General features: G+C 66.0%; 1 protein-coding gene across 1 annotated transcript in view; it reads right to left on the bottom strand.

Moving 5' to 3' along the window:
• Nucleotides 1-572: 572 nt before the first annotated feature.
• The window catches only part of IHH (indian hedgehog), a 13822-nt gene continuing 2809 nt past the window's right edge, over nucleotides 573-11585 (bottom strand). The window contains exons 3-5 of the mRNA XM_026077950.1: nucleotides 11323-11585; nucleotides 4963-5224; nucleotides 573-1280 (exon numbers count right to left, since the gene is read on the bottom strand). Of these exons, the coding sequence (XP_025933735.1) occupies nucleotides 619-1280; nucleotides 4963-5224; nucleotides 11323-11585 (1187 nt within the window). The 3' untranslated portion in view covers nucleotides 573-618. The remainder of the gene's footprint in view (nucleotides 1281-4962; nucleotides 5225-11322) is intronic.

The raw sequence follows: 11585 nt of genomic DNA, 5'->3' as shown, positions 1-11585 counted from the left end.
GGCACCCCAGGCAGACCAGGGGCTGGCTTCTGCACCCGCTCTCCGGGCTTGGTCCCAGCACCTGCATCACTCTCCTTCCGGCTGCCGCGTCCCAGGGTGGGGAATGGCATCGTGCTCCCTCACGCCCTGGCTGGCCAGCAAAGGCCCCAGGGCTCCTCTCCCAAACCCTCGCCACTGCGTTCAGGCAGGCTGCAGCTGCCAGGGCAGCCGGACCCCCCGGGAGCTCCCGGCAGCAAGGGATCCGCTCTCCTCCGCTGCCTCCCCGCCACCGGCCGCACTCCCCCTCGGCTCTCAGACCTCAGTCGTTAGCTAGTTCTGCACACACACACGCACACGCGCGCACACACACACACACACACACACACACACACACAAATAGCAGCATGTGGATCCAGCTGGAGGCACCCCCAAGTCCATGGGGGCCCCTCGTGCCGCGCAGCCCCCCAGCCCCGAGGCAGACAGGGCGGCCCCCCAGCCCCGAGCAGGCAGAGCAGGCGGGCAGCTGCTCCGGCGGCTGCTCAGCCCCGTGGCGCRCTGACCCCGCCACCCGGGCACCCAGTGAGCCGCCCAGCGGCCACCGCCGCCGCCAGCACCGCGGGCTCCCGCCGCCGTCCACCCTCAGCTCTCCACCTGCGCCGTCCCCAGCGGGTGGAAGCTGTCGGGGGGCAGCAGCAGCCTGCCCAGGCGGTAGAGCAGCCCCGAGTACCAGTGCACACCGTCCGCCTGCGCCCCGGGCCACCCCACCAGGCTGTGGTAGAGCCGGAGCGGCCAGAAGGCCAGCTGTGCCAGATGTTGCTCCTGCACCAGGGCGAAGCACGAGGCCACCACGTCGTCCACCACCAGGGTCCCGTGGCGCGTCAGCGGGGCGTAGGCCCCCACGTCGGTCCGGCCCCGCACGCCCACCACCTCGGCGGGCTGCAAGCCGGCCGCACCGGCGGCCACCAGCACGAAGTGTCCCGGGCGCACGYGGCTGGCGAAGGTGGGGCGGAAGCGGGCAGCGGGTGCCGTGGCGTTCTCAGCCACGAAGAGCAGGTGGGTGGGCGTCAGGGCCAGGCGCCGCGGTGGCTCCCGCGTCTCGATGACRTGGAAGGCGGTGAGGGCGCGCGGCTGCTTGTCCAGGAAGGCCAGGAAGTCACTGTAGGTGGGCCGGCCCGCCCCRTCCATCGCCAGCACCCGCTGGCCCGGGCGCAGGGCCCACAGCGGCGTCCGGGCACCGTTTTCCAGTGTCGCCAGCGCCCGCCCTGGGAAGCAGCCCCCCGTCTTCGCCGCGGCCGAGTGCTCTGCGTGGGGAGAGAGAGGAGAGGAGGGTTAGCGGGCTGCAAGAGCCCCAGCATCCCCCACCAAGACGCATGGAGACCCCTCCACCCTGTGCTGCCRGTCTTTGCCCGCCCCAGGCTGGAGAAACAGGGAATAACCCTGCTCTGGCATCACCGACGTGCACGGCTCTGCTACACACCCCACCAGTCACGGGTTCAGCACAGCCTCCCGGGGCACCCCACGCCCCCAGCCGCGGTGGTGCTGGGGGGTGGCCCTCGGGGGTCCATCCCTCCCGGTAGCGCCRTTCATGGCAGCGCCCGCTCCCCGCTGCTGGGCCGAGCCCCAGGGACTGCCAGGCCCTGAAAGCCGGCACCAGGAGCGGGTCACAGCCGAAGCCTCTTCCCCAGTGCAAAGTGCAGGGCAAATACACAAGACGGCGACGGGAGGCACCCGACACTCGCAGGAGGGGGGGCAGAGCCCCAAGCCCACAGTGGCTGAGGGGAGCAAAGTGCCGGCTCGCTCTCCATACGCCCAGGCACGTGGGGACCTGCCTCCTCGTCCTCTGCGGCGCGGGGACTGCGGCGTCACAGGGCAGGATGCTGCAAAGAACAGCTGAGGGTGCAGCGCGCCCCCAGCACACACATCGCACTCGGTGCTGCTGCAGCCCCCGCTGCCTGCTCCTCACTGCCTGCTCGCCCCGGCGCTCCCTGGAGCGCTGCTGCCAGCCAAAGCCCTCTCTGAGCCGCAGGGGTGTGCTGCGGCCCACGGCCATCACCAGGCACAAGCCACCAGCCCCCAGGTCAGGGCTTTGCCAGCAGTGGCCACAAGATAAAGCACCCAAGCACTCCGGGGCCTGTCCCCTGGGACGGTGGCACAGCAGTCCTGCCCCGGCCCCAGGTGAAAGCATGCAGGCAAGTCACCTGGTGCCCCCACATCCAGCCAGGCACTGGCACCCAAAGGCTTGCTCAGCACTAGCGGGGAACCCTGTCTTCCCAAAGAACGGCACTCAGCTCCCACGGGAGCCCTGGCTCCCCTGAATCTCAGCCTCCCCTGGCCTAGGACCTATCTGATGATCTCCCATCTCCTGCCAGGGGCATCTCTGCTTGTCCAGGCTCCCTGCTCCCAGCCCTGCATGGCCCCAGCCCTCCCCAGGGCTCCTCTCCTGACTCCCCCACCCGAGTCACAGCCTCCCCCCTACTGGGACTCCCCCCAAAAAGCAGGGCTGCAGAAGAAGGGTCAGAGGATCGCACTGCCCCCCATTCCTCCCCAGTTTCGGGCAGAGCCAAATCCCAGCCCCAGGCCCCATGAAGAGAAGCATCCAGCTTCAGGACAGAATTGTTTTATTGCTCAGACGAGGTGCAGTGTCAGCCCCATCCCTGCCCTGGAGGACAGGTCCCAAATCCTGCACCCACATCCCCTGGCGGGCGGCAAAGCCGTGGGGAAGGGCTGGCAGGAGGGTGAAGGGGCACCCGGCAGAAGCAGGGGCACAGGCACCGGGCATAAAGGGGTGCACGGGTGCAGGGGGAACCGAGGAGACGCAATACATACAACAGGCCACGTGGCCATCCGTACAAAAATAAAAGCCATTTACTAAGAGGCAGGGGCAGCCCGGCTGCCCTCTGTAGACAGCTCTGGGGGGACTAGGAGATGTGCCCCACAGCCCCTTCCAGCCTTCGCCACGCACCCCCCGGCTCCCCGTGGCCACAGGGTAAGTATGGGGTGCCAGAGCCATGGGAAAGCCGCTGCGGATGACTGAGCCCTGGGCAGCCTCACGAAGCCCTCCAGGGCCTCGGGAGCCGGTCTGCTGTCTGGGATGCGGCAGCTCTCTTCAGTCAGTCCAGGGGGGTGGCCCAGGATTCAAGAGCCTTGGTGCTTCTCCGGGGGCGCAGCCCCACTCCTCTGGCCAGCCCCAAGGCACCGGGGTCTTGCTCCTTGCTTTGGGGCCTGGCCCCACTCCTCTGGCCAGCCCCACAAGGCGCCCTGGGGCACGGGAGCCCTGGTCCTTCGCCCATGGCTTTGTCCCTCTTCTTCGGGGGCGCGTCGCTCCCTCTCTGCGGCGCGGTCGCCCCACGTCCATCGCGGGCCGGAGTTGTGCCCGTCCTGGCATCGGCACAGGGGACCGGGTCAGCGCGGGGGCCCAGGCTGGCGTCTGGGGGCGTCAGGCCGCTGACTGCGGGCTAAGGCGGTAGGACAGGCAGAGGGCGGTGGGAACGGAGCCCGGGCACTATCCGCAGCGCACGGAGGCAAGAGACGCGGGGCAGCACCGGTGCACCGACCCCGGCGCCACCCGGCCACTGCAGCTCCTCTGGTCTCTCCACCCCRAAACACCTCCGTGCAGCCCCAGCGGCACGCATGCAAGCGCACAACCCATCGCTGCACGGGGCGGTGTGCATCTCTGTGTGCATGCGTGTGCGCATCTGTGTGCAACCCTCTCCCGGTGTGTGTGTGCACGCACATGTGTCCTCTGTGCGCAGGCATGGTCCTGCACGCACGTCTGTGTGCAGCCACAGCCCTCTCTCAGCGTAACTTTCTGGGTGCGCGTGCATGTCCATGTACCAGCACGCCCTGGCGTGTGTCTGAGGGTGCATACACATGTCTGTGTGAAAATACACCCATCTCCTGGTGTGTCTGTGCATGCACACGTGTCCATGCATACGCGTGGCACTCTCCTGGCGTGTCTCTGCGTGTTCATGGCCCTCTCCTGGCGTGTCTCTGCCTCTGCACACGTGTGTCCCTGCGCGCACATGTGCCGTGCATGTGCCACTGCTGCCCTCTACCGCACACAGCCAGCATGGCTGCCCGGACACCTGGGCCCTCACTGCTGCCTTTGCAGCCCAGAGGGGTCCGGGCAGGCCCTGGGAACTGTGCAGGGCCCTTGGCTATGGCAGCCGGGACTGTCCGAGTTCACAGCCAGGCACAGCCTCTGCCCTGGCCGGGGAGGTCCCTGGCACCGGCACCAGCAGTGCGGCACCCGCACAGCATGGCACGGCTGCGGGCCAGGGCTGAGAGCAGTGCTCACCCCTCACAGCACCGTGTGGGGGGAGTCAGCAGGACCAGCACCCCTCGCTCTAGTCCAGCCTCCACCAGCCCAGCCCACGGCTCCTGCTGCCCCCAGCTCCCCACTCCGTCTCTGCTCCCCCAGCTCAGCTCCCCTCYGCAGAAGGCGCTGCCGAGCAGAGAGCTGATTCTGGGGCGCTCTGCCCCGGCCCTGCCTGTCCCCGGTGCACAGCGCCCCAACAGCCGCAGGAGACCCCGGACCGTCAGGGCTGGACGGACACTGCTCTGGCAGTGGGAGCTCAAGAGCAGCCTGCGGCGGAGGAGGGCAGGGCTGGAYGGGGCTGTGTGTGGGCGGCTGGGGACTAAGGGACTGCAAGGGCAGGAGCAGTGGAGACAGATGCCATGGACAGACTGGGGGGACAGGACGGGGGAAAAGAGGGCAGAGGTGGGGTGGGAAAAGTAGGTGGGTAGAGAGGTTGGCTCTGGATATGGGTCTGTGGGAGAGGACRGGAGAATTTGCCCCATGGCACTGCTATTCCTAGACATATGACTCCCTCCCCACTGCGACTGCCTGCCCCAGATAGGGAAATCAGGCCGCGAGGGCCAGCACCCCGCTGGGAGTACTGCACCCAGCCCGCCGGGCTCCCTGGGCACACCGCGCCAGGGCGGCTGGCCCCCTGCCCCGCTTGCCGCCCCTCCTGGCCTTACCTGACTTGACGGAGCAGTGGATGTGTGCCTTGGACTCGTAGTAGACCCAGTCGAAACCAGCCTCCACGGCCAGGCGAGCCAGCATGCCGTATTTGTTCCGGTCCCGGTCCGAGGTCGTGATGTCCACGGCTCGGCCCTCATAATGCAGTGACTCCTCCGAGTGGTGCCCGTCCTCGTCCCAGCCCTCCGTCACCCGCAGCTTCACCCCCGGCCACTGGTTCATGACGGAAATAGCGAGGGAGTTCAAGCGGTCCTTGCAGCGCTGTGGGGCAGAGAGGCAGAGTCAGTAAAAGCTTTTTGGGGAGTGGGGGCAATTTAGCAGCCTGGTTTGTGCGTTGTATCCCACCACACTTCCACAAAGCTGAGGAACAGAGAACAGTGTGACGAGCAGCCAGCAGGACAACCCATGGATGGCAGGATGCCTGCCTTCCTGAGGTGCATCATACCACCTCCGTCCAGCCCCTGCCAGCCCCTTGCTCGGTCACACACGGATATGTCTCTCACTCCTGCCGCATTCCCAAGTCCTTCCTCCAGCCCAGCCCCCATCTTCTGGTCCCCAGACCCTTTGGGGACTGGCTCAGCAGAGAAAGGGCCCCTGTGTTGCCCCAGATCTGAGCACCCAAAATGCTTTGTCCATCCTGTGCCCTCCGGATGCTCCACAGTGATGCTCAGCACCCCCGTGTTTGACTCAGCATCTCCCAAGCACTTGCATCCCAATAAGTTAACCATCTCCTTCCCCATCTCTCCCCCACTTTCCAGCTCACCGAGGAGCCCGTCAGGATGCACAGCCTCCTCCAGGACAGCCCAGGATGAAAAGCCCTCTTGGCTCCCAGGACAACTCCCCTGCACTAGCGCTGCCCAAGAGGCTCCAGCTCACATGAGGGGGTTGCAGGAGCCAAGACCCTGCTGCTGTCCCAGGTCCCCTCCTAGGTCCCCAGCACAGGGGTTCCCTGTGCCCCATCTCCAGCCTGGGTACCTCTGCCCCAGCTCTCGCCTGCCCTTTGGAGCTGGGCACCCTGCGGGCTCTCAGAGCCCCCAGCCCTGTGCACCTCCAGGAAGGCACTGGGTGCGGGGCACTGCTCACCAGCACAAGTGAAACAACCTGCCCAGCCCTCAGCACACCCTTGCTAGCATCTCCCCTTAGGCTGGTCCTGAACCCCAAGGGGCATAGCACCAGGGCAGACTCATAGTCCCAGCCGTTCTCTGCTCATGTGGCAAATGCCAAACCCACTCTGGAGCCCCACTGCGCTGGAGAAGGGGTGCTATGGGGTGAAGTCCCCTCCACCTCTTCCACCCCCCAGTGCTGATTCCTGTGGGCGCCCCACTGAAAAGCCAGGGCTGAGAAATGCCAGCAAGTTCCAAAAGCCCCAGGTCTGGTGGCCAAAGAGGTGCCATGGAAAAGCCGACTACCCTGCCTCATCATACACCACTGCAGTCTCCCGCGCCCCAGGACTCCCTGGGCCTGATGCTGGGCCTGAACATCTGTGTATGAACACTGCGCTCCTCCAAACCTCACCCAGTGCTGCCAGTTCCCCCAGAGCAGCAGTTCAATCCACAGCCACATCTCAGGATGGGATCAAGCCTGGTCCAATCCCATGTAACCCCCTTGCGTGCTTGGCTTGTGACTACAGCCTGCAGTTCTGTTCTTTTCCCCCCACTGCAAAAGGGATGGAGGAGAGGTAGAAAAGGCGCAGAAAAGGCAGCGCAGGATGATGAGAGGCTGAACAGCTTCTAGACAAAAACATGCAAAGGGACGAGGACTGTGCAGCCTGGAAAGGAGATGGTGGGGGGAGAGGTACAAGAGAGCTCTATAAAATCACAGAGAGGCATAGAGCACTCATAGTCCTGCATGATGCAAGTCCTGGGAAATATTAAATAAAGCAACTGGGCTGCAGGCTGAAAACAAGCAGTGTGGAGGATGCTTTCATGAGGTGTGCAGTGAYGCTGTGGAACTCCCTGCTGCAGGACGTCACGCCAGCCAGCGCCAGAAGTGGGTCACAGGGGACTGAGACGCAGTCGTGGAGAGCACGAGACAGGGCTATAAAACCTGATAGCTGTAAACAACCCCTGGCTCGGAAAGGCCCTGGTGCTGCTTGGCGCTGCCTACAGGGAGGCTCTCCTCCAAACATGTGGGCTCTTGCCCTGTCCCCCAGGACCTCCTCCTGTCCCTGGGGAGGCGGGTGCTGGGACCCCTGGCCCCACTGTTCTCCAGGAAACCCACAGTGTACTTGGCATGGTCTGGGCCCCAGGAGGTGTAGTGCCAGGCAGGCCTTTGCCCTGCATGGGGCGGTGGAGCACCCCTGCCCTTGTCCCTCCCCAGCCACAGCTCCTTGGGTGCGGGGAGATAAGCCAGGAAGGTGTTGGATAAACAGTTCCTCAGTGAGGGGAGGAGGAGGGAGGGGAGCGACTTTTGTCCTCATGAAACACCAGCGTGGCGCCACTCGGCACATGGCACAAGAAGGCTCCCAAGGCCCCATCCCTGCTGAGAAGGGCAGCAAGGGGCAATTGGGGGCAGGAGGCAGGGAAGGGGTCTGCCTGCGGAGGCAGGCAGGGAGCCCCACCGATGCCCCTTGGGTGCGTCGCACAGCGGGATTGCACGGCCTCCTCCAGGACGTGACTCCAGACTTTCCCTCACTGCTCCCACGAGAGCACCCTGCTCTGGACACCCCTCCGTCCTCACCGCCAAACCCTGACAGCCTCTGGGGGCACCCTGCCTGGCATAGCCCCAGCCCAAGAGACCCCCAGCCCTCGTCCTCCTGTCTCCCTGCCAGGGCCACCTCTGGCCACCGGCCCGGGGAAGGGCCATCCTCTCCTAGCCGGACCCACCTCTGCTCCCGCAATGCCCCAGCCCAAGGGACGCACCTCACCTGGGGCAGCCCCCTGCTGGCCCCTGCCCGGCCAGGCCAAGGGGGCAGGCAGGAGACCCCCGGAGCACCTTGCCGCTGGGCTACCGAGACGGGTGGCTCTGCCTGTGCCTTTGGTGGCCAGCAGGTGTCAGAGCACGGGCAGGAAGCAGGCAGGGCCAGGCTGGGGTGCAGGCACCCGAGGCCCGTGTCCGCGGGGCTGTCTCCGTGCCCCTGGGATGCTGCAGGGAGAGCCCATCTCCATCCCCCCAAGCACTGCCCAGAGGGGTCAAAGCACCCTCGGGGAGCAGGAGGGGGGCTGGCCTTCCTTCGTGGGATGGCCCCCCCTCCTGCTGCGGGGTGAGCCAGGTCTCAGYAGGTGACAGGGAAGATGTGGGAGTGACACCACTGCCCTCCGTCCCGATGAGGCACTCGGGGCCCTGGGGACCTATGGGGCACGGGTTGGGAATGCGATGTCTGAGCTCAGCTCGGCTATATGGTGCTGAGTTGCGGCTCACTAGCCAGGCCCCATGGGGCATCAGTGCCGGTCGCCCCAGTGCTGCTCCTGCGCCCGGCCAGGAGGAAAGCAAGGCTGAAATCCATGAGACAGACACGCAGCAGAGTTTGGGGAAAGGCATGTGTGTGGTGACAGTGTGTGGAGGGGGGCACAGCCTGTCCCTATAGTGTCGCGGGTAGCTGGACACCCGAGGCCATGTGAAAAGGCAGGACTGGACCTATTGCACCATGCTGAGCTCGGTGGCTCTGCACTGCCCCACAGCAGGGCATGTCRCTCCCTCAGCCCATGCACAGCCAGCTGGGGACAGGAGCTGGGGACCCCCTCTGCCCCACAACAGCCACAGGCCAGACTGTCCAGAGCAGTATGTCAAGGCACAGACCCTGGGGATGCAGGGCTGAGCGGAGATGTGCTCCCACTGATGGACATGGCATCACTCCRTGCTCATGCCCAGGCCTGGGGGCAGGACATTGTCCTGTGGAGAAACCCAAATCCCTTTTGGTAATGCAGCAAGTCTGGAGGGAGGGCACAGCTCCAAGACAGGGGACAGCCTGGACCCAGAGTCTGCAGGGACCCTGGGGCCATCACAGGGGAGGTGCACAGGACACTCAGGTGTGACCAGAGCCTCCACACAGAGGCTGCTGGGGTTGTGGGTGGGAGCGTACTTGGCCACRGCTGCTCCACACTCAGTGCCTGGCCAGGAGCAGAGGGGGCCCACTAGCATCTCCCACCCAGGTGAAGTCTCTCCTAAACTGGAGCCCAGTCCCCAGAAGAGGGTATGAGGTCCCCGTGAGCAATCCYTCACCACCACAAGGATGGTCTCCACGCCAGTTAGGCCTACAACGGCTGCAAGGGGGGATGGCTGGGGGTAGGGAGAGGCTTGGGGTTGGGACTCCGTGGGGGCAGGGGACCGGGGACATTCCTGGGCCAGGCTGCTGGGGAGAGGTGAGGCGGGCTCTGCCTCCAGCCTTATCTCAGCACCTCCGAGTGGGACCAGCGAGAGCAAACACACTGGAATTCTTGAGGAAGATGAAACGATAAAGGAAGGCGGGCAGAGAGCAGCACTACTCCCCCCCCCAAGGCAGGAGGCATCTTCCGGTTGCATGGGACACCCAGACCCTTGGACTTGGGGAAAGAAAACAGGTTTGAAGTGAGTCAACGGCAGTAAAAGCTAGCACACTGGGGGAAGGGAGAGGGAGTTGGGTCAATGGCCTTTCCCAGCTTCCAGCTGCATAGGAGCATGGTGGAGCCAGAGACCCCATGCCTTGGGACATCTCCCATGGCCAGGGGCCACTGGACAAACCCAGAGGGCCCTGAGAGAGTGTGAGCAACCAGAAGTCATGCCACCTCCTTGGCAAAGGGGACTACTGCCCTGCAGAGCTGCCCAGGGCACCCCTCTGTGCACGGATGTGCAGGGGCTGGGGACCTCACTGGGGTAAGAGCCCTCATTTGGGCATTGCACATACCCCCCGTCCCAAGAAGAGCGGGGAGCTTCCTTGTGCCCCTGCCAACAACACTGTAGGACAGCAGGAAGTGCAAGGCTGGCAGGTGGGATGCAGAGCCCTCCTTCTCCTGGGGTGCCACTGGGAGCATCAGATGGGTGAGGGCAGGCAGTGGGAGCACTGTCAAAAGCAAGTGCAGGTGGGAAGCAGTCTCCTGCCTCTAATCTAAGCAATGCGATGCCACCACTTCCCCGACGCACGGACCAGCCGAGCTCACCACTTCCTCAGTATCCCTGGACACGAGTTCCCCAGGGGACGCAGGCTCCAGCCCAGCCCCGGGGCCCTAGTGACCAGCAACTACAACTTGTGCAACACTCCGAGATCGGTGCTGCCTCACAGGGGAGCCTCGGACCCCTCTGCTGCAGCCCCCAGCCTGAGCCTCATCCTGGGTCATGGCCCCCTGCCCTCAGGGTGCTGCCGCTGGGGCACACGGGGTTATAGAGCTGTCAAGCCAGCACCTAAGCCACTTCTCGTCTTCCTCACGTTGTTACCAACACTTCGGCCAGAGTCCACTGCCAGAGCCCTGCTCACTGCCTGCAGCCATGGTCGTCCCATGCTCACCCACCCACCAGCCCCAAAGCAGGGGGTGCTGTGGCCACTAGGGCAGCCCCGGCCCCCCCCCCAGCTCCCCCCGAAGTTCCCTCGGGCTGTAACCCAGTGTTGAGGCTGGTGGCCAGGTTTCTTAGCAAGGCCGTGTGGCTCCTTATCTGCATTCCTGAAACCCTCAGGCATTCTCCTGGCAATATTAAAACACAGAGTAACCTTCGTCCAGCATCACCACCCCCCCGCCGCCGTCCTCTGTCCCCCCCTCCACCCCCCTTCCCACTGGCCCAGGGCACTTTGTAGGCCGGCTGCAACAGGGCATTTGCAACAGCAGGTTGTCTCCTTCCCCAAACAGGGCAAGCCGAGGGCAGCCCCCTGCCAGGCACCCTTCACCATCCCACCCAGAGGCACACRGAAGAGGGGGCACTAAGGGATGGCACGGGCAGGGTGGGAGAGGACCAGCCAGGTGCTCCTGGACCCAGCTTGCTGCACTGCTCGCTATCCCTCCCCACCAGCCCAGCGGGCCGCGCCGTGTCCCTTGTCCCCAGYGGGCACGGCTGCCCTCCGGTGCCCGGGGACCAGGGCAGGACGGGGCCAGCGGGGCAGGGAGCTGCCCGCTCGGGGACGAAGCGCGCAGCGCGGCCGAGCGGGGAGAGCTCTGCAGCGCCCGGCGGAGGGAGCTCAGGTGCCCCCGGTGCACATCCGCCGGCCGGCCGGGGCACCGGGCGGCCCGCGGCGGGGACGGGCAGCCGCAGGCTGCGTCCCCCGCTGCTGCCGCGCCGCCCGGGGGAGCGGGGCGCAGGCCCGGCGGGGCCGCGGCTCCCCGGGGMGCGGGGCAGGGCGCTCCCGCAGCCCCGGGGCGGCTCCGCAGCCCTGCGGGGCGCCGGGGCGGGCAGGGCGCGGGGGCGGCAGGTGCCCGGTGCCGGCGGGGAGCAGCGGGGCGGCGGCGGGGCCGTACCTGGGTCATGAGGCGGTCGGCGCCGGTGTTCTCCTCGTCCTTGAAGATGATGTCGGGGTTGTAGTTGGGCGTGAGCTCCTTGAAGCGCTCCGAGTTGCGCGCAATCTTCCCCTCGTACCGGCCGCTGGCCCCCAGCGTCTTCTCGGGCACGTTGGGGCTGAACTGCTTGTAGGCGAGCGGGATGAGCTTGCGGGGCGGGCGGCGGCGGCTGCCCACCACCCTGCCCGGCCCGCAGCCGCGCACGGCCGGCGCCAGCAGCAGCG

The sequence above is a fragment of the Apteryx rowi genome, unplaced genomic scaffold (genome assembly GCF_003343035.1).
Source record: "Apteryx rowi isolate R43461 unplaced genomic scaffold, aptRow1 scaffold_47, whole genome shotgun sequence".
NCBI lineage: Eukaryota > Metazoa > Chordata > Aves > Apterygiformes > Apterygidae > Apteryx > Apteryx rowi.
The sequence above is the reverse complement of the archived record's forward strand: the minus strand, read 5'-3'. Positions and strand labels throughout refer to the sequence as shown.